Source organism: Protopterus annectens, chromosome 11.part0 (genome assembly GCF_019279795.1).
Source record: "Protopterus annectens isolate FY-2018-M chromosome 11.part0, PAN1.0, whole genome shotgun sequence".
In the NCBI taxonomy this organism is placed as follows: Eukaryota; Metazoa; Chordata; order Ceratodontiformes; family Protopteridae; genus Protopterus; species Protopterus annectens.
In genome coordinates this window covers 309025555-309049141 of record NC_056745.1, presented here as the reverse complement: position 1 = coordinate 309049141, position 23587 = coordinate 309025555, and the positions used below count along the sequence as shown (strand labels likewise).

Sequence of the window (23587 nt, the reverse complement as noted above, 5' to 3'; positions counted from 1 at the left end):
CACTACAATTCTCCGTACCAGTCCAGAAAACATTTTAAAACAATTATTAAGTCCACTTCAGAACGTATGAATGAATGGATGCAAAAAGATTTTCACAGTTTTAATTAAGCGCTTTTCGTCGCTCTCACTCTCTGAAGTGGACTTAATAATTGTTTTAAAATATTTTCTGGACTGGTACGGAGAATTGTAGTGAAGCAACTTGTGGGTCGCAGGTTCCTAACATAACTAAAGAAAGCCTTGTGATTATCCTTAGTGTCCTGTGCAATTTTTCTCTCGAAGCTGGCCTTAGACAATTTTATGAGTGCCCGTAGTTTTTTGCTAACACTGATCAGAGATGCCTTCCCTTTTTGGGATTTTGCTCTATCATGTAGTAGCTTCCTCCTTCTATTGTATAATTTGTTTATGGCTGGGGTCCACCAGACAGGACGTCTGCCTTTGGAGGATTGGGTCTTGGTTTTATTTGGGACTGCATGATCCATGCATTCCTGAAGGTGTTCATAGAATGCGTTTATAAAGGATTCTGCGGTCTGGGCCGTATTTTCCACAGGCCCGGGGGCTTTGAAGGATTCCACCTCGGTTTTGAGGAGTGTGAAATTTGCTTTAGAGAAGTTTTTCACTGTGGTTTTCTGGGCAGGGGATGGGGTCGGGATGTGAATATCCAATGAGATTAGTTTATGGTCTGATCTTACCAGTGAGGGATACACTTCTGGTCTGGAGCATAGAGTCCCCATGTTGGTGATGATCAGGTCCAGTATGTTTTCCCCTCTTGTGGGTGTGGTAACAAGTTGTTCCATAGCATTTGAGTTTATAAATTCTAGGAACCTTTGAGCTAGGGTGTTGGAGCTAGAGTAATGCTCCCAGTCTATGTTTATATATGTGTGTGTGTGTGTGTGTGTGTGTGTGTGTGTGTGTGTGTGTGTGTGTGTGTGTGTGTATGTATGCATACACAGATAGACAGATATAGAAATATTTCTGTACAAATACATTACAGTTGTGTAAGTGAACTTAGTATAACAGTAGATGTTCTAATAGAACAATGGTGCAGTAGCCTAAGCTTTATGGGTCCTACCCCTGAGAAGCAACCAGCTTATCAAATCTAAAGTGCACCTTCCCCACAGTTCAAATGTCTGGAATTCCAGCAGAGCTCCATAAAAGGTCAGCAGGAGTGCAAAAAGCTTCAGACAATTTTTTACCCAGGAGGGAGGCAAGAACCCTGGTAGAACAATGCTAGGAAACAAACACAATGGATAACTATGTACAAAAATGTAAAACATCTATACTCTGGGAGCATAAAAGAGAAAACAAGGAAAAGAAAAAACAGGATGGAGGGAGGGGGAGAGAAGGCTGCTCCCTTGGTCCTCTTCTTGTAGCATATGCAATCACCAAAGTCTGAACAATAGCCATGTCTTCTGTGGCTGCAGTGATGCTCATGTCACAGTGTTTAGTAGCTGTGGAAGTACTGTGAATAATAAAAAGGCCATTATTAAATCTGATATTGCCAGCTCCATTGATATAGAAGGATAAAGCCCCCTGACTATTACTCAGGTGACCTGAGATGAAATAGCAGTTCATACACCTGCTGGAGCTAGACTGGGGGAAGGAAGGTATGAGTATCACAGTCTTACTGGCTTACCTCTATTGGTGGGGAGCAGGTGGGATGCATTTCTGGGCTATAGTTCCTGCTGTAGAATCCCCAGTGAAGACCACAGATAGAACAGTTCTGGCTTTAAGGAGGGCAAGGCAGTGTTGATGTGTTATGCCACCAGCAGAAGTGACATGACATACCATCACTGATGTCCACTGCCTGCTGAACCTTAGGGCAGTTACATGCATATACAGAGAAGTTATTGCCTTCAAGTCACGGAAGCCCTACCTGAGGTGGGTGATGGCTCCATTCTATGCAGCTCTACTCTCAGTATCTTGAAGAATAGAGCTGCAGAGCAGCTCTACTCTCAGCATCTTGAAGAATAGATGGGCTGTATGGAGCAGTGAAGAGTAGGGAGCCAGATGGTCACAACGTAGGGAGAAAACATAGCCAAAAAACATAATGCCTTGGCAAAACATAATGAGGGATGTAATAATGACCATAAATGTAAATGTAAGGTGTTGCAATATGTTTCTGAACTTAAAAGCCAAGGTGACCATGAAAATCTACTCACTCTTCAAGAAACCAACTGGCAATTATGTTTAAATGAAAATAAAATCTTTGATATGGATGCTAATATTAGTTTAAAACCAGTGCTATCACTAAGAAGAAAGCATTTATAAAAGTTGGGTTCTTTTATCAGTGCTATGCTCTGACTGGTAGTGCTTTAAAGTCTGTTTTATTTTAAGTGACAGTATGTGATTGATACACTTTTTAATGTCTGAAGAATTTGGTGTGTGCTCAAAAGCTCATTGCATATTATTTGTTATTTTAAGTTCATTAAGTGCCTGCTAACTGTTTTTTTAATATATAGTGAGCATAGTTTGATTATTGTCTTTGCTGATATTCTTCAATGGGAATATAAAAATAAGAATCCTGGTAGTTCCTGAGGAATGATTTAAACAAGTCTTGAATATTACATCCGCATACATCTTTCAGGCTCAAATGCCTTGCACGGTGACCTTACTTAAAAAGTATGCTGAAAATGTCAGAAGCTTTGAATACCTCATGATGTCTGACTTGATACTTTTATTTAAATTATTCAGTGTAACTGAACACTAAAAATCCATACTCTAAACAGTATACATCTTCATAGCAGAAGATTACTGTGTGATAATTACCAGTGCTCTCCTGAAGTGTAGAAATGCTTTAGTAAGATGATCATGAAGAATTTCATTTGACACATCTTCCTGGTCTTGTTTTTCATCAGAGTATTCACTTGATGATTGAGTTCGATGAGAATCCTCTCCACTGTCTTCTGACGCAGTGCTATCTAATGGATTAACAAAAAAATCCATAAATACTTTGTTCACATTAGGAGGATTTACACATAAAACACAATGATCAAATTCACTAAAATAGTTATGGTTAACCCTTCCATGAAAGGAGATCAGGAAGACAATCTTATTGGGTATACTACATATGGAGAATACAACACTACCCCTTGGAAGATCATTATGTCATCATTTTCTTTTGGCTTTTCTCATTAGGGGTCGGCACAGCAGATCATCTGTTTCCATTTCTTCCTGTCCTCTGCATCTTGCTCCATCACACCAACCACCTGCATGTCCTCTCTCACCACATCCATAAACCTTATCTTAGGCCTTCCACTTTTCCTGTTACCTGGCAGCTTCATCCTTAACATCTTTTTCCCAATATACTCAGCATCCCACATGTCCAAACCAATGTAATCTTGCCTCTCTGGCTTTGTCTCCAAACCTTCCAACCTGGGCTGACCCTCTAATATACTCATTCCTGATCCTGTCCATCCTCGTCACATCCAATGCAAATCTTAACATCTTTAACTCTGCCACATCCAGCTCTAACTCCTGCCTTTTTGTCAATGCCACTGTCTCCAACCCATATAACATAGCTGGTCTCACTACTCTCTTGTAGACCTTCCCTTTCACTCTTACTGGTACTCGTCTGTCACAAATCACTCCTGAGACTCTTCTCCACCCACTCCATCCTGCCTGTACTCTCTCTTCTTCACCTCTCTTCCATACTCACCATTACTCTGAACTATTGATCCCAAGTATTTAAACTCATCCACCTTCGCCACCTCTACTCCTTGTATCCTCACCATTCCTCTATCCTCCCTCTCATTCACACGCATACATTCTGTCTTAGCCTTGATGACCTTCATTCCTCTTCTCTCTAGAGCATTTTTCCATCTCTCCAGGGTCTCCTCCACCTGTTCCCTACTCTCACTACAGATCACAATGTCATCTGCAAACATCATAGTCCACGGGGACTCCTGTCTGATCTCATCTGTCAACCTGTCCATCACCATTGCAAATAAGAAAGGGCTCAGAGCTGATCCTTGATGTAATCCCACCTCCACCTTAAACACATCCTTCACTCCCACAGCAGACCTCATCGCTGTCACACTACCCTCGTACATATCCTGTACCACTCTTACATACCTCTCTGACACTCCTGACTTCCTCATACAATACCACAACTCCTCTCTAGGCACCCTGTCATATGCTTTCTCTAAGTCTACAAAAACACAATGCAAATCCTTCTGACCTTCACTGTACTTCTCCATCAACACTCTCAGAGCAAACATCGCATCTGTAGTGCTCTTTCCCAGCATGAAACCATACTGCTGATCATCAATCATCACGTCCCTTCTTAACCTAGCTTCCACTACTCTTTCCCATAACTTCATGCTGTGACTGATCAATGTAATCCCTCTGTAGTTATTACAGCTCTGCACATCACCCTTATTCTTAAAAATCGGTACCAAAACACTTTTTCTCCATTCCTCAGGCATCCTCTCACTTTCCAAGATTTCATTAAACAATCTGGTTAAAAACTCCACTGCTATTTCACCTAAACACCTCCATGCTTCCACAGATATGTCATCTGGGCCAACAGCCTTTCCATTCTTCCTCTTCATAGCTATCCTTACTTCCTCCTTGCTAATCCATTGCACTTCCTGATTCACTATCCCCACATCATCTAACCTTCTCCCCTCTCATTCTCTTCATTCATCAACCCCTCAAAGTACTCTTTTCATCTGCTTAACACACTCTCCTTGTTTGTGAGTACATTTCCCTCATTATCCTTTATCACCTTTACCTGCTGCACATCTTTCCTAGCTCGGTCCCTCTGTCTAGCCAATCAGTACAGGTCCTTTTCTCCCTCCTTAGTGTCCAGCCTTTCATACAACTCTTCATATGCCTTATCCTTAGCCTTCGCCACCTCTCCCTTTGCCATGCACCTCATCTCCTTATACTCCTGTCTACTTTCTTCATCTCTCTGACAATCCCACTTCTTCTTTGCCAACCTCTTTCTCTGTATACTCTCCAGTACTTCCTCATTCCACCACCATGTCTCCTTGTCGTCCTTCCTCTGTCCAGATGTCCTACCAAGCACCTTTCTAGCCGTCTCCCTTACTAGCTCTGCTGTAGTTACCCAGCTATTTGGTAACTCTTCACTGTCACCCAGTGCCTGTCTTAACTCATCCCTGAACTCCACCTCACAATTACCCTTTTTCAATTTCCACCATTTGATCCTTGGTCCTGCCCTCACACTCCTACTCCTCTTCTTGATCACCAACGTCATCCTACAAACCACCATCCTATGCTGCTTAACTACACTTTCCCCGGTCACCACTTTACAGTCTCCAATCTCCTTCAAACTGGCTTATGTAGACATTTATTAAAGCAGGACAAGTAACCAGAGCCGGCAGGGCAAAGCTAATCACAGTGGTGTAATCCAAGGCACAATCCAGTATACAGTCACTAAGAAGTTACAGAGAAAGGTTAAACACCAGAAACACTTTATTCAGCTATAACAGCAAGTGCCTTCGTCTCTGTCAGTTCAGTGACTGCCATAATGCCTCCATTTCTTCCAATTGCATGGGCCATGGACCCCCCTCGGATCCCCCCTTAGCATATCAATAATGACAAACTTAAAAGAATGACTGTCATGATCAATGCAGTGGCTAGCTAGGGCATTAGTTTTATTTTTCAACCTGATGTCCCCCACATGCTCATAGATTCTATTCCTGAGTTTCCTCTCAGTTTTCCATACATAGAAACTGGGGCATTGCATACAGACTGCACAATACACCACCCTCTCAGACTGACAAGTAAACCTACCCCCAAGTCGAAGAAGTTGGCCATTAATGGTCACCATTGACCCTTCCAAGATATATCCACACTGGCTGTAGGCCCCACATTTTCTCATAGTGCCTTTTACCGGTTCACCTTTATAATTTTCAAGTAAATTTTTCAAACATCTTCCCCACCTATACACAATAACCGGGGCATTACTAATACATTTCCTCATCTCTTCACAAGAGGACAAGATGACCCAGTTTTTTAAATAAAAATATCAACAATTTGCTGACTGTCAGAGCTGAAAGTTGTGATACAAGCTGACCTAAAATTTCTTTCAGTCCCATCATCCAGTTTACCACTCCTAACTGTACAAGTAGATGCTAAGGAGGGATCCGAGTGGGGTCCATGGCCCTTCCAATTGGAAAAAATGGCAACATTATGGCAGTTAAGATTGAATGCAACTTGCTTGCCAGGCTTGAATGACGTTTTCTTTAGCCTGTTTTTTAAAGTTGAGGGCTCTGGAAAGATGACTGTCTTATCTGACTCCCTGTGATCTTTTACTTGTATTTTTTACTTGTATTTTTTACTTGTATTTTTATTTCTTTTTGGATGTATAAAATGCATTTTATTATAAGTTTAGTAACTGATACTCCTGTGCAAGGTTTTAATTAATATTTATTTTTTGTGTGGGTTATTATTATATACCATCGGACTTGCCTTTATCAGGAGGGCTGACTGATGGATGTTTTCTTCTTGCATACTTTGCAGGGATGATGTAAAAAACTTTTAAAATAATAATATTTTTTTTTAGATGGGGTATAAGGCTTTGGCAGGACTAATTGGCTTAATTATCTTGCATGAGGTGTTAATTAGGGTTGGGTGTATATATTGTGTGCCTCTTGTGCTTTTATCTTGATAAAGTCTCTGAACTGACTGACATGAAAGCACTTGCTGCTATAGCTAAATAAAGTGTTTCTGGTGTTCAACTGGTCTCTGTAACTTGTTAGTGACTGTACACTGGATTGTGCCTTGGATTACACCACTGTGATTAGCTTTGCCCTGCCGGCTCCTGGATTTGGGGCTTACTTTTGGCATTTTGTTTTTGTGCTTTTGAGTTGTTTGTACATGCAGGAAGTGGTAAAGGACTGGCCCAAAAAGAAAAAGCCTTCCCCACAATCAGGATTGTCCTGCTCCAGGGCATCCCTATATCCTTTTTGTCATGCCATGTAAATTGAGAAAGTGTACAAAAACAAAGAAAATGAATGAAACAGAAATAAAGCCATGATCACATTGTTACCATCTTAAGTACATCATTCTGAGAATAGGGGTGCCCTAGCCTGGTGGAAAAAGCTGCTATGACGACCACATGTGTGACACAGCAAGTATAGTAACACAATAGAAGACAGATTGGACAAATCTATTGACTAAGTGCTTCCAACTCAACAAAAAAAAATCTTACAACACTACTCTGATTAAGTAAGTGTATATCTATTTGCAGGTAATATGTGTAAAATGATTTTGATGTACTGGTACAGGATCAGCATTTTCTGGGAAAACAAATGTCACAGATGAAATGCAGATACCCAAATTTTGACAGAAAGTAAAACAGCTGATCAAACTAAATAGACTCCACAAAGTACTAAAACAGGAGTTGTCAAATTCTCAGTGAGGTAACTACAGTAAACTTAAAGACAGTATGAGGTGAAAAATCTTTGCACCAAGTTCAGATGTGGGAGTCTTTCTGTAAGCAGTATCTTTACTGTAATATTAAGTGAAAATGCTGTATAACTGACAGTACAAATTTTCAAAAAGTTTCCTTTATCCTTTGCAAGGTGAGCCATTGTGTAGATAAAAATCCTGCAATGGTTATGTTATAAAATAATAGTACTGATGGAAAGTGAATTGGAAGTGCAGCATGGAAATTACTATGGCATTCCCATTACAATAAAATAGCATATGCATTCTGTTACATTAGTTTATTTCAATGGTTTTATTTTATTTTCAAATTCTTACTGTCATACACAATGGTATATTCTTTGTTATTTCAGTGCAAACAACAACTATTCAGCAATTTCCCGGCATACCCACTGGTTTGCTACAAATGATGCAAACAGTTGCTTGGAGTTCTGACTTCAGTGCAAACTTAGCAATATGAACAATTCTGGGTAACTTTACAGAAATGCTGCCACCTTAAATGACATACTTTCAAAAACATTAAGTAAGATGGGATAAGGATGACTGATTAAAACGACAACAGGATCTCCCTATATAAAATGCAGAAGTGCTGTAAAACTATACTGGGTTTGAGAAAAAAAAGCTAAAATATTGTTTTAGAAAGAAAATGACTGTCAAAGCATTGTTTTATAGAAAGAAAGACAATTCAACTTATAAGACATATCTGGCTTATATTAACAATAAATGATATCTAAAACAAAAATGTATGTCCCTAGGCCTGGACGGGGGATGGGATAAAACAGATTACAACGTATATATTTTTACATTAAAATTGTGACTTATTCCAGTGGACCAGTGGAGAAGCTGACTTTCATTACTGGTCACCTCAGTTTTAAGACAGATGGAGATATAAGGGGGTCAGACATCTTTACAGTCTTCTACAGTAGTCAGCATTTCCCAGTCCTTATGTATGCATTGCCTGAGGGAGGTCCTGCCTTCTCTATCTGGGGTACTAGATGGCCTGCCATATCCTCTTTGAAGCTAGCCAACAGTTGAATCTCCACGGTTTCTCCAAACATCTCCCATGTTAGTTATCATGCAGTGAAGTTACTAATATGATGTGTTTGTTATGGATTGCAAAACAAAAAAAAAAATGTTCTATGCTCTAGCTATCACTTTACCAATTACTGTCATTTTTATCCACTTTCTTCTTTTTGGCTTGCCAGTATTTTTTCCCTAATCACTGATGTTTTATATGGTTAGTGCTGCGACAGATATTAAGCACCATACATCCAAAGCTCCTTGATGCTGCCTCAACAACCACACTCCTGAACATGGTCTATTCAGATTCACTGTTCCATTCTCACTCAGAAAATAGACCAAGCCTTCTAAAAGGTGAGAACTGATCTTGTCTCCCATAGAAACCTACAGATGTTTTGAAGAGGCCCTCATTGATCACTTAGGTCCTCCAGTTCTGTCTAGCTGATGGTCTACCTGGCAAAAATAATGAACTGAGTGGAGTTATATTGATGGTTCTGCTCTTCCTTTCACGAAAGTATCTAAATACATAGTCTCAGGGCTGCTGACACATTTTATTATACATCCAGTTTCCCCATTTTCTAAACCACTTATCCTAGTAAGGGTCACAGTGGAAGCAAGCCGAGTATGGTATAACAAACCTCTCTACCCTTTGCAACAGCCTCCAGCTCATACAGTGGGACTCTCAGGTATTCCAAAGCAAGCTGATTCATACAATCTCTCCACAGTGTCCTAGATCTACAGTAAGCCTCTGTCATGTAGGCTGTTTTTGAACACTTACTATGGAAGGCACTTAGGATGCCTCTTCTCAAGATGCAGAAACCACCTAAGATGATTCATCTCAACAGTGAGTACCAGAGGATACACTTCAGAAACAGGGTTAGAGAAAGGGCAAAGGTATGGGATAGAGTTTGTGCTGTGTGTGAGTAGTAAGTGTGTGTATGATTGTTTCTGGGCTAGGTAAGGAGATAGATTTAGTGTCGCATGCATGTGTGTGTGTTGATATATGTGGTGAATTTCTGAGAATGTCTTTTGTACTGGTAGTGTTATAGAAATGGTTTTGTAAGGTAAGGTATCGGGTTAGGATTAAAGGTAGGGTCAGGGTTATGATTAGATTAAAGTGGTACAGGGAAGCTTAAGTCACAAACATTTAAAGACAAACAAAAAACAGTCAGTATAAACTTCTGCAAAATCAACTATAAAAATATCTACCACTTCACCCAAAAACAAATAATGTAATGTGATGTTGACCACTTCAAGTCCAAAATCTAGTAATACCAACATCATCATCATCAGCCCCCTTTTTCTTCACTTTCTACATGGGATTGGGGAGTCATGTTAACTGCCACCATCTCTCTCAATTCAATGCTACACTCCTGCCTTCTTCGACACCCGTGCCTGACTGTCACAGATCTTCTCTGACACCGTCTATCCACCTCTTTGCTGGAATCCTTGTTCCCTCTTACCTTCTTCCTGTCTGTCCCAAATCTCCACCAGATTGTCTTCTGCTTTTCTGCATGTGCCTGAACCACCATAATCTGTTCTCTTTGATCTTTTCTACAATTGCAGCTACTTTGGCTTCTGCTCTTATGTCTTCAGTTCTTTGTCTGTCCCACAGTGTGCAACCTGCCACCCATCTCAGGCATTTCATTTCCCTCCTCTCTGGCTTCCTCATCTGCTCTGCCTTTACTGCCTCGGTTTCTGTACCATACAGTAGTACTGGTTGCAACACTATTTTGTACATCTTACTTTTCAGTTTCTTTGGCATTCTTCTGTCATACACTACCCCCGACACTCTTTGCCAGTTGACTGCAACCCCTCTGATTCTAGCTTTGACCTCTTCATTCAGACTTCCCTTCTCCTCAACCACCCTCCTCCCCCACATACTTACATACTTGAAGCTGTTTACCTGTTCCACTTTTTTCCCCTCTATCTCAGTTCTCAGCTTTTTCTGATTTCACCAATTTGCTGCCATTACCGCTGTCTTATCTGTACTTAGTTTCATCCCATGTGTCTTCAGTTTTGCATTGAATTCCTCTATCCTTTGCTGAAGTTCTTGTTCAGAGTCTGCCTGTAATGCCACATCATCTGCATACAACAACTTTGTTGATCTGTCCCCTCTGACCTGTTTGCTAATGTAGTCCATCACCAGGATAAACAGCAGTGGGATCAGAGCTGAACACTGATGTACCCCTAATCCCAGTGGGAACTCCTAAGTGAGTCTGAACACTATACTTCACAAATGTCCCAATTTTTGCATCATATTTTTGGTCTGTTTCTCCTAAAATTTGCGGTTTTCTTGCAAATCACTGGCAAATAATTGAGGACTGAAGTCAGAAAATAATGGCAGACATTTGAGTTTCAGACTTCATATCCTTCAGAAAATTCATGCTAATGCAAAACCTGTTATTCTAGCAACTTTCTAAGTTTGTAAGAGCAATATTTAAGAAGTAAACATATTTTTGGGCCTTTGCTCCCCCATCCCATTATTTTTGGCTTTGTCCAGATTTCTTGCTCTAAGAATTTGAGAGTTATACCGAGCACTGTTTGTGCTTGGGTCATCGGGTCCTTGTACATAGACTGCACTATGTACCAAAGTTTCTGGGACTTCATATCATTGCAGTACTGTCCAAATCAGCTTTCTTGAGACCTTGTTATATACTTTCTTCATGTCTACGAATGCCCAGTTGGATTCTTTCCTCATCTTTAGCTTCTTTTCAACTATCTGTCTCTCTGGAAACATTGGGTCATTTGTGCTGCATCCTCATCTGAATCCAAACTGCTCATCTGACATTTTACTTTCTGCTGCAATGCATATCCATTTATCAATCACCCTCTCCAGAACTTTCATGCAATGTGACAGGAGTTTGACACCTCTGTACTGCCCAGATGTCCCCTTTGTTCTTGTACATTGGCATGAGTATGCTTATCCTCCAGTCTTCTGGGATATGCCTTTCTCTCCACACTGCTATGTGTACCTTCAGGAGCCATTTCTCCCCTATCTCACTCAACAACTTATCTCAGCCTGCTACTTTCCTGACTTCATTTTCCTTAGTGTTATTCTTACTTCTTCTAGGGTGGGTTCCTCTTCTTCTCTCATTGTAGGCTGTGACGGGGACAATACAGCTTCTATGGGTTTTGCTTCATTTAGAAGCTGCTGGAAGTACTCCTTCCATCTGCTTTTGATGTCCTGTTTGCTGGTGAGCAGGTTGTTGCTGGCATCCCTTATGAAGGATGTCTGACTATCTTCTTTGCCTTTCTGTCTTTGCCTTGTAATCTGATATAGTTTCTTTGTAGCACCTATTGAGTCACTTTCCAGAAGCTGGTAGAGTGCCTCCGATGCCCTATTCTTTGCTTTTGCAACTCATTTCTTAGCTTCTTTGTTAGCCAACCAGTATTCCTTCCTAGCCTGATCCATCTTTTCTATCTTCTGCTTTTTCCTGTACTCCATCTTTCTTTTGATGACTTCCTGGACTTTTGCATTCCACCACCAGCTTTCCTTATGTACCTTATTTCCATACCTGGCTCACCTACATATCTGTTCTGTAGTCTTCACAAATGGTGTTTTGAGCTGCTGCCATTCTTCTTCAACTCTACCTAGTTCCTCCTCCTCTTGGAGTGATAGAGCCCTGAGTAACTCCTTGAACTATTGTACATTTTCTCGAGTCAGCTTCCATGTCTTCAGCCTGGTCTCTGTTGGCCTTAGAGCCTTCTCTGACAATTGCTTGCAACTGATTGTGTCAACCAGTGGTTTTTGCTGTGGGCTGACTGTTTCATTGAGAATGACTTTTCAATCACTGATTTTACTCCAGTGTCCTTTCCTTACTAGGAGGAAGTCTGCCTGAGCTGCATGTTGGCCACTCTTGTATGTGATCTTGTGATTGTCTTTTTTTCTGAACCATGTGCTGGCTACTATCAAGCCATTTGCCAGGCACAAGTCTAGAATGGCATCTCCTTTTTAATTCTTATTGCCCCACACAAGTGGACCCAGGCAGTCTTCATATTCTGTTCTGTCCATTCAAAATATGCATTCAGGACACCCATTATCAACACCAATTCATGTTGTCCTGCTTTATCCAGTAGGCCCTGCAACTGCTGCATGAATTCACTGTTTTCCTCACTATCACAACCCTGCTGTGAGGAATAGGCTGGGATTATGAATACTGCCCTATCATTACACTCTAGTCTGATTGCCATGAGTCTGTCACTAATTCTGATGACATCCCTCACTGCCTTTTGAAGCCCGACTCTCACCACAATTCCAACACCATTTCTAGCCTGTCCTCCTTCTGAGTAGTAGACTTTGAATCCCAAGCCAAGTGACTTTGCACTGCCCTTTTATCTTGTCTCTTGGATATGCAGGATGTCCATCCTGTCAGTGAACATACACTGACTGTAGCAATTCTTAATGCCATCCAATAACATCTGCAATAATAAAGTAAGGCACAGAAGAAGTGATGTGCCATCCTAATGCACAAAATTATTCAACTGAGTAATTAAACCTCTTACCCTTTAGCTGTAGGCAGTTACCTGTAAAGCATCTCTCAAGTAATTTTTCAGCATTATTATTTTTGCCTATTTGAAACTCCTCATCTTTAAGTTTCATAATGAATTTTTCAATAATTTTAGGAAGTACATTCAACACAGTGGCCCACACCTCTGCACTGGAGCCTGCTGCCTTCACAACCCAAGCCATTTATCCTCCTTCTTCAATCATGTTCTGTAGTGGGGTAAAAAAATTCTCAGTGGATATGTCACCATCAATGAAAAGAGCCCTTACTTGTGTCTTACCAGACTGCCTCCTTGCTCTGCTGTCTGGACTTTCTGGGTAATTTTCCAATTCTTGTGCTTTAGAATGTGAGCATTGATGGTTTCTGCTAGCTAGGCATCAGTAAACCACCCCATTTTCCAAAATCCACTAGAATCATCTTTTTTTCAAAACCATAGTTGTACTGTAGTCCTATAATTGCAACTTTCTCCCAATATAACATGACTCCTTATGGACTGTGTCCATGAGCAGAAGCCATTTAAAAAAAAACAGCAATGTTGCATTTGGCTCCACAAACATATAGCAGCCAGTTTAATAACATAAGCTCCTCAGTGAGGCAAATGCTTTCCTTCTGTACATTAACCAGTAGAAAATGATCTGAAGAGATATTACCGATGATCACATATAAAGTAAAGATGCGCTCCCTTGGCCTGCTCTAAAATACACTTGCAAGCTGCATAATTAAGGAGGCGGAAAATAATATGTCTGATGCTGCTTGACTGGTGTTGCCAGGGAGCACAGAGTCCTGTATGCTCATCCTACTGATAACAGCTATGCTAAGGAAAGATCCATGGATTTACCCAAATTATTTCTAAAAATGTACACAAATTACCAGATTTACAACCCCCATCAAGAAGCCATACTAGGTGGAGACTGTTCCTCCAGTATCTATTTTTGATGTTATCCAGCTTATCCTAAACTTTTGTAGGTCAAGGTCATGATCTTATAAATGGCAGCCATTTACAGCTATGATGTCAACCCACTCAGATTATCTTTCAACTCAGCAATTTTACAACTAGCAACAGTACTACTTAAGCAGCTCCCACTAATTTCATACTTCCATCTTCAGAGCTGCTGTATCTTCCAAAGCTTTAGGTGTTAAAAAGTCAAACTGTCTGGTTTATCGCTTAGTTCCAGCATATCAAGCTGAGAAGCTTGGTCTGCTTCTCCACCACTCCTTACCTTAAGCAGCCACAATATAAATGGTTGGTTACTCAGGCAGTAGAATTTTGCTTAAGATAAAGTAAGCTAACTTGAGGCCTTGTAAGACTCAAAACTACATGTACTTAAAAGTCCACTAACAGGTGCATAATTGACAATCTAGTGTGCCACAACTGAAGCACAACCAGGAAGCTGCTCACACAATGATAGCTAACTCCTGCCATTCTATATTTTTCTATATCTCACAAGCCTCAAGGTTGTCTGGCATACATTTGTTAATGTGGTGTGAATCCATTTGAGGTTTGGGGTACTCCTCTTGCAGCAAAGAGAAGATAAAAGAGCAGTTTGCCCAAGATTCTCCCATCTGCATATACAGCCAACCATAGCAGAGATTTTAAAAGTTTGCTTTATTCCCTCAGTATGTTTGAATATGCTACACAGGTGATATTTGTTGTTTCACTTTAAAAAAATGAGACAGCCCAGACATTACTATGGACAAGAATGGAGTACCTTGGTCAGTAAAAATTCTTTGAGGAATTTCTACCACTTAAAGAACAGAGAGCTCTTTGGCTATAGACTTTTTATTGACTCCTTGCAGGGGTAATACCTAAGGACACTGATGCACAATAAATAATTGCTCAAATAAATTGGTGGCCTTTGCCTGACTTTATAATTGGACAGACAATGTCCACTGTAATGTGTTCATGGGTAAGGGAATAAAAGGGTTCTTAACTGGTACTGAGTACTGTCCTTCCTCTGTCACTCTGGGCAAGCTACAGAAAATTTATATATTCCATTTATTATACCAGGAGAGTAATATATAGCTAAAATCCTAACTTTTGTTTTATCCACTCCTAAATGACCAACTAGAATGTGGGTATGTGCTAAATTCCATAGAAATATTCTAAAAGGCCTTGGAAATAATAATTGGATCAGTACTTGTTCTCTGTCTTTGTTTATGTTGTGTTTACCTCAAAGTATGGGAACAAAATAGGTCTATTTTGTTCATTTGGTGCCTCTAGCTATATTTACCTATCACTAGCTAGTGTTACTTTCTCACTTAATTTTCTTGACACTGACATGGCTTATCTGGAGGTCAGCCAAGTCAGCATTATTCTCATTAATATTCTGTCATAAAGCAGATGCCATGGTTTCTTCGCCTAAAAATATAAGTAGAGGTCTTTCCTCTTCATCTAGTTCATCATCAGTAAAAGGCAACTCATGAAATTTATTTTCTTTCACCAGGGGTTCTGCTAGTTTCCCTATTTCTTCTTCAGTATTCTGGATTTCTATACACTTAGAGCTATCACCTGCTTCTGATTGTCTCAATGGTTTGATGTAGAAGGAAGAAGCTTAGGGCTATCTTCAGCTTTGCCCCCCACCTCCACTAGTATATTCTTAACTAAAGGTCCTTCCCTGCCTATCAGTTTCCACATTAATTTATTTTATTATTTTAGCTCAGAGTTTTTGCGAAGCTTCACCTTCTATGTTAGTCTTCACATTGACTTCTTTTATTATTTTTATAATATTTTTATAACAGTGGCTTTTAGTCGAGACTCATCTTCACTGCCATTCTCCATTCTGACTTCCTTCATTTTAACAAAAGGAGTATTTTGGCAAGTTTCAGTACTAAATTTATCATACCCCTCCACACAGAGTCAAATCTTAGTGGCTTTTAGGTTTCCTAGTTCCACATTCTTTCTCTTCTTGTGCTGTTTATTTCTGGTAGATATCCGGTTAAATAATTTCTCCAAATATCATTCATTGTTCTCTAAACTGGGAAAATCCTTGACCAGGTATGACATTATGTGTTAAGCTAGGCACTAGAGCTACAAGGTGTAGTGCTTTGCCTAGAAATGTTTGTATTTTTACCTGTATTAAAAAGTACTCATTCTTTTCATATTTTACACATATATGACTTTAGTTTTCTACTAGCTAGTTATTTTATGCTTGCAAGGATATTGTGATTTTACTAAAGTAATCATGAATCCTAAATCTTGAAATACCTGCCTTTTTTCCCCATAACACAACATTACATTTAAGATATTATGTTGCATCACAGTGACAGAAGGCAAATTCTACAGAGCTAGGTGTTCAAAGTTCCGTATTGTGGCATTCAAAAGGTTGATGTTCCAAAGGCATGCTTTTAGGTACAGTTTGCTGACAAACATTAATAGTTTTTACAGACATAATACTGTTTTCACTGTCTGTGCAGTACTTTGTTATATGCCCTTTTCTAGAACATTTAAAAAAATCAGTTTAAATGATAACATTTTTCTTGTTTGCAGGCAAACTAACACACTGACATGAAGTCATAGATTATTACTAGGCTAACTGCCCTCATGGACCATTTTAAGCCTAGCCAATTATCCCCTGTGAGAATCAAACCCTGCATCTTATGTTTTGAAGGTAAACACCTTAACCATTACGCCACCCTCCCACCTAGTCTTGCTATTAACCATTGTTGTAGGCAAATCTAACTCAGGGTTAGCACCTTCAATTGGTAACAGACACTCTACTAAAACTACTAGTTGTATAGAATACTTATGGCCACTTTGGGATACCCACTTTCTAAAAGTACTCGAGAGTACCCTTTTAAACTTGTCTACAGCCAAGATTTTGAAAATATTACTTATACTGTTTACTTGAAATTCTAACTGCAGTTATAAAATATGCATTATGTCAATCATTTGTGACCTTACCAGTCTGTCTACTAAATGTCTATCTGTAAGACTTAAGGGATTGTGCTTTAGAGGAGCTCCAGCCCCTGACAATGTTTCTAGCTTCAATGTCTTGAGCATCAGCATTTTCTAAATTCAGATATGCCTTCAATGAGTCCCACATTAAGGGTGATGCCAGAAGTCTGGACCACACAGTTTGAGGTCACGTTCCTCAAGCTGTATAGAGTTTGAAGGCTAACAGGTGGGCCTCCACAATATCAGTCTTGCTTATCTTCTTTATACAGTCAGTGGTATTTGAAACTCACAGCAAGATGGGCTACTTGTTCACAATTGTAACTTCTTGCTACTATATGCTAAGCAGGTGTTAATCATTTACTGCAACCCTTTGAACTAGGTCCTCAAGCAATTTCTCCATTTTCACAGGATTCAGCAGATGCAGTGCAGTACATGAGATTAACAATTCTTCGATTTAAGCAAGCTTTTCATGAAATATAACACAAGGTCCTATTACTTTAACAATAAGCATTCACTTTGGAGATGTATTTCTGTTATACAGTCAATAGGTAACTGCTTCTCAGAAAGAGCTTGAATGGATGGAGAGAAACTTTAAGCACAGCACATTATCAGTTGCTCTTTAGTTTACAGTTCATAAAGAAACTACTTTTTATGCCCTCTACTGTAGCCAACATAGTATATTTATAATGCTTTGAGAAATAAAATAGTGTTTTTTGCCACCTGTATATTTTCAAATGGATGATTACTTACAAAGATAAGTAAAATCATGTTTTCTTTTGCAACTGAGGAGGGGAGAAAACAAAACTGGTCTATTCAGCAGGTTTCAAAGTTCAGTCTACAATCAGGTTCTAAAGTTCATTTCACAATTACTGAGTACAACACTCCTTTGGGATGCACCTCACTAAACATATCATATAATTAGAAAGAGCCTAATGGTTTCTAACCAAAAAACACAGGCCTAACGTCCATGAGCTGCAAACAGAGGTTGGAAGTTTTATCACTTTATTCCATGTCTTATAGACTTTTGGGGGGAATCTCTACCTCCCCAGTGTCATTAGAGACTGATTAGCCTGGACCTCATGTTTCTCTGCAAGTCCAAAACCTCCCCAGCTCTAGAGCCAGGGACCACATTTTTCACCAACAGATACATACAATACAATGGAGGGACAGGTTTATAACCCAGTGTCTCTCCCAAACCTCTGGAGTATACATAAAGTTCCTCTGCATCTTAAGTAATGCAAATCACTTGAGAGATGCACTTATATCACCAAATTGGAAGCTACGCACTCTCCAGCCAAGATCAGATTAGCTGGTCAAGCGGAGAAGGTCAACACCTGCACCACACCACATGGAACACACAGCCCTCCAGAACACCCACCATCACATCTCTTACATAAAAACACAAACCACACACCCACCTTTACGAAGGCTCTCACTAGAAGTTTACCCAAACAGCAGACCTCCAAGACAGAAATGCACTCGACCACCACAACACATCACAAACCACAGAACACATAGCTCACCTCCACAGTGTGCCCCTCAACCTAAGCCCCTAAGGCTAAACAACTTGCCCAATACACTAATCATAGGAGACTCAGTAGTGAGGCACACAGATGTCCCACTCACTAGGTTGAATAAGGAGAAGGTAAAGTACAGTTGTGTACACCTACCATAAATGTAGATGTTCAAGTGTCTTCACTGTTGCAGTCATGACTGTAGGGTTCTCCCCTGCCAGCAGGCAGCCCTCAGTCGGCCAGAATCCCAAAGTCTGAGTCCGGCGTCGGCTGTTCAACCATGCTCCCTGACGTCAGAGCACCAGGAGTCTAAAGCTGACAGCCGACGCCATCTTCTCCAGTTTTTCTTGCCCCAGATGTCAGGAGTCCCAAAATAAAAAAGGTCCCATAACCTTTGCAAATACACCTCAGAAGAATGGTGAAAAAAGGAAATACACAAAAGTAAAAATAAGAGGGGACAGGAGGGAGGGAAACCCAGACTGCAACAGTGAAGACACTCGAACATCTACATTTATGGTAGGTGTACACAACTGTACTATGTTCATCGTGTTTCACTGTTGCAGTCATGACTGTAGGGTAGAATCCCAAAGCTGAAAGAAAGGGAGGTGGTCATAAAGAAGAAGGGGCGGCTAAGGCCCTGCAAGACTGCAGAGGCAAAGCCTGCCCTAGACTTAGAGTAGAGAGGTAGATTGCAGTGCTTAGAAAAATTATGCACTGAACTCCAAGTTGCAGCTTCCAAAATGTCTTTGGTAGGAACTCCCCTGAGGAAAGCCGCAGAAGTGGCAGCAGCTCTGGTGGAATGAGTCCGTATACTCCCTGGGATTTGCTTTCCATGGTGTGAATAACAAAATCTGATTCCATGAGCAATCCATTTAGAAATGGTCTGTTTTGAAATGGCTTTACCTTGGGAACTTGAAGCATAAGAAACAAACAATTGTTCTGATTTTCTGATGTCCTTCGTTCTGTTCAGGTAAAAACGTAGCTGTCTGTGTACATCCAAGGAATGTAAGATCCTTTCCCCTTTATTTTGAGGAGTGGGGAAAAAGGTTGGCAAGTGGATAGTTTGATTTAAAGCCACTTTGGAAACCACCTTAGGCATGAAGGTAGGATTAATCCTCAAAGATACCCTGTCTTGATGAAAAATAATATAAGGTTCCACAGCCATAAGAGCTTGTAACTCTGAAACTCTCCTGGCAGAGGTTAGTGCTAACAGGATAGCTGTCTTCCAAGATAAAAACTTGATGTCAGAAGAGGCAGCAGGCTCAAAAAGAGGCAAGGTTAGTTTTTCCAAAACATAGTTGAGATCCCAAGCAGGAATGGGAGGAGATCTAGGAGGTCTTAAGTTCTTAGCTCCTCTGAGAAACTGTCTCATGAGCTGGTGGGAAAAGATGGGAGGGTCTATATTATAATGAGCAGGAATAGCAGAGGCATGTATCTTAATGGAAGAGAAAGAGAGACCCTTATGTAAGAGATCTGTCAGGTAAAGTAAAATTAAAGTAATGTTAGGAAGAAGAGGATCAGAATCCTGAGCCTGCATCCAGGAACAAAATCTTTTCCATTTTCCTGCATAAGATTTTCTAGTGTTAGGACGTCTGGCTTCTAAAATGACATCCATAACCTGCTTGGGTAGGAAAGAAGAAATCAAAGGCCCTGGATTAACCAGGCCGCCAGGCTGAGAGTTCTGACATGAAAGTGTAGCACCTGACCCTGATGTTGGGACAGAAGGTTCGGAGACTGAGGTAAAACCCAAGGGGGCTCCAGGCATAGGTTTTTTAGAGTTGGATACCAAAACTGCCGAGGCCAATTTGGAGCCAGCAAGATTATCATCTTGGACTTGTCCTGTTTTATCTTCAATAAAACCCGTGGAAGAAGAGGAAGAGGCGGAAAGGCATATCCCGAGAGGTTCCTCCAACTGAATGACAGGGCATCCACTTTCCAAGCTTCTCTGTGGAAAGTCCTGGTGCAAAAATTCTGTAGTTGATGATTGAGATGGGATGCAAAGAGGTCTATGTGAGGACATCCCCAGACAGCTGTTATCATCCTGAATATTTTGGTGTCCAGCATCCACTCGTGTGGATCCGAAAGGTTTCTGCTCAAACTGTCTGCCAGGAAGTTTTGTTTCCCTGGTAGAAACTGAGCTTGAAGATCCAGATTGCAAGCTAGAGCTGTGTTCCATAGATCCATGGCTAGTCTGCAAAGGGGGCAGGAATGAGACCCCCCTTGCTTGTTTATGTACCACATGACTGTGGTGTTGTCCGTCCGTATTAGTAGTTGTCCTGGTTGTAAGAGATTCCTGAAGGCCAATAGAGCTTTCTGAACGGCTAACATTTCCTTTAAGTTGATATGCAGGTGCTTCTGATCCTTTGTCCAAAGGCCCTGCAGACAATTTCCCTGAAAATGGGCTCCCCAAGCATAATCCGAGGCGTCCGTGGTTAGAATCTGAGTGGCAGGAGGCAGACGGAAGGGTTTCCCTTTGTTTAGAGCACATGCCCTGGACCACCAAAGAAATTCCTTTTGAAGGCAAGGAAGGACTGAGATCAGTATGTCTAAACTGTGGCAATGCTGAGACCATACACTTTTTAGGTACCACTGTATTTTCCTCATGTGTAGTCTTGCATATGGTACGAGAAGGATGTAGGAGGCCATGTAACCCAAAGCCTGCAGGAATTTCCTTGCAGATAGTTGAGTTAAAGTTGCCAAGGTTCTGAAAGTTGAAGCCAGCTGTAATTGTTTTTTGGATGTCAGAAATGCCATCTGGGTTGTGGTGTTTAGAAGTGCACCCAGAAAAGTTATCTGTTGTGATGGTGTTAAATTTGACTTTTTTTATGTTTACAGAGAATCCCAGGAACCTGAGGAGGTTCTGTACAAATTCTAGATGCTGGAGTAAGACATCCTTGCTGTCTGCCTGAATTAGACAATCGTCCAGATAAGGGTAAATTTGAATTCCCTTGAGTCTGCAGTAAGCTACTACTGGAGCCAGGCATTTGGTGAAGACCCTGGGCGCAGTAGACAATCCAAAGGGCAGCGCAGAGAATTGAAAGTGCCTCGATCCGGCCTTGAACCTGAGGTATTTTCTGAGATCCTGCCTGATGGGAATGTGTAAATATGCCTCCTTTAAATCCAAAGTAACCATCCATGCATCTTTGGACAGCATTGGAAGTAGCTGCTGTAGAGTAAGCATCTTGAATTTTGGAATCTCTAGAAAGGTGTTCAAGACCGACAGATCCAGAATGGGTCTCCATGAGTTTTGCTTCCTTGGGACTAGAAAGAGCCTTGAGTAAAAACCTTTTCCCATCTCTGAAAGTGGAACCAGTTCTATGGCATTCATAGCCAAAAGAGCTTCCACCTGGTTTAAGGCCTCCGTCCATTGATGTTTTGGAAGATCTGGCCATCCGCTTGGCCTTGGCAAGGTATGAAAATGGAATTTGTAACCTCTTGAAACCACATCCAAAACCCACTTGTCTTGGGTTATTTGAGTCCAATTTTAATAAAAAAGAGAGAGTTTTCCTCCGAGAGGGGCTTCCAGGCAAGAAGTCCCTGTAGCCCAACAGAGGGAGTCATTGAGTTTGTTTCCTTTGAGTTTGTGACCTGTCCTCTCCTCCCCTAGGGGTGGAAGCAGTCCACTGTCTTGGTCTATAAGAAGCTTGTGTTTGAGGCCTTCCTCTGGAGCGTCTATATCTACCCCTCTGAGGCCTGTCTGAAGTTGGAAAGGACCAATTTTTTGAAGGCCAATTCCTGCTAAATCTAGGTGGCTGTACTTGTAAGAAATCTTTAACTGTTTGCATGGATTTCACCTTATCCTCCATCTTTTTAATCACCTCTTCAGCTTTTGATCCAAACAAAACATTATGCTGAACAGGAGCATCCAATAATTTAGCCTTTACTTGTTCAGGCAAATTTTGTTCCTTTAGCCATGCATGCCTTCTAATAACTGTGCCAGAGGCCGCAGCCCTACAAGAAGCCTCCAAGGCATCAAATCCACAGTGTAAACCATGCTTCCCAACTTGTTCAGTGGCATGCGATAAGTCATGTAATTCCTTATCATCTGCACAGGCAGAAATGGAAGTAAGCTTTTGTTTTAAAACAGACAAGAGAAATTGCTGGTATTTAAACATATGAAACTGACAGTTTAAAGCCCTAATGGACAAAGTAGCAGAAGTGTACACCTTTTTGCCCCATCTTTCTAAGGATCGAGAATCCTTTTCAGTAGGAATGGGATTTTTGGCAGAAGCAGCCTTAACTCCCTTAGGACCCTGAGAAATGGTTTCAGGGTCAGCAGACGGGTTCTTGTATAAAAACTGATGGGAATCAGGAACCCTGTAATATCTATCAGGCTTAACAGGAGCAGGAGGAAAAGAGTCAGGGGTTAAGTTAGCCTCCGAAAAGGCATCATCCACAACATCCAAAACAGGAGGAATAGCCAGGGGTCTATGTTGGGGAAGAAGAAGAAAATCCCTCAGTCTTTTCTTAGATTCTGAATACTCCTGTCCTTCCCAGTGGAAATGTTCCCTCATTTCATACAAAGTTTCCCCAAAAGAGAAATCCTCAGGGGGAGAAGCTGAAGGAATGGATTCTTCAGCATCAGAATCCTCATAAGGAGGGAAAGAATATTCCTGATCAGAAGAAGAAACTGAGGAAACAGAAGCCTGATCAGAGGAATCATAATAAACATCCTGCCTTGGCCTTTTATCTGGAGGGGGATGTGAACCCCTAATCATAGTAAGTAAATCCACCGCCATCTTGAGTAACTGTTTCTGGGACTTGGGAGCCGGATCAGAGGAGGCCTGTGTTGTAGTCTTTGATTTAGAAGGAGTCTTTGCCTTTGTCTTTGGCTTTGCCTTTATTAGAAGTTGAGTAGGCCTGAAAACCCCTTCGGAAGCCGGTACCTGCACAGCGGCTCCGGACCCATCCGAAGGAGCATTGTCCGAAGGTCCTGCAACAGAAATATTTAAAGGCCTGGTTGGCTCCTCATGAGAGTCCGTTTCGGCCGTCGGTTCTGAAATGGCCGACGACAGGGGCTGCAAAAGCGCCTCACTGACGACGGCCGAACCTGAAGCTGGCTCTGCTTGTGCGCTATCATCAGATTTGGACCTCGGAGGCCTGTCTTTATCCTTGCGAAGTTTGTGAACTCCAGTAGCCGGAACTGTATCCGACGACATTTTGTAGTTAAAGCGCCTACCGAAGTAATGAAAAGCAAAATCGTACCTTCGCTTAATTGCACGTTGATTGAATCTAGC

At 41.1% G+C, this 23587-nt stretch overlaps 1 protein-coding gene across 1 annotated transcript in view; it reads right to left on the bottom strand.

Moving 5' to 3' along the window:
* The window catches only part of CFAP54 (cilia and flagella associated protein 54), a 2749537-nt gene that overhangs the window by 1131009 nt on the left and 1594941 nt on the right, over window positions 1-23587 (bottom strand). The window contains exon 40 of the mRNA XM_044087198.1: window positions 2767-2918. Within this exon, the coding sequence (XP_043943133.1) occupies window positions 2767-2918 (152 nt within the window). The remainder of the gene's footprint in view (window positions 1-2766; window positions 2919-23587) is intronic.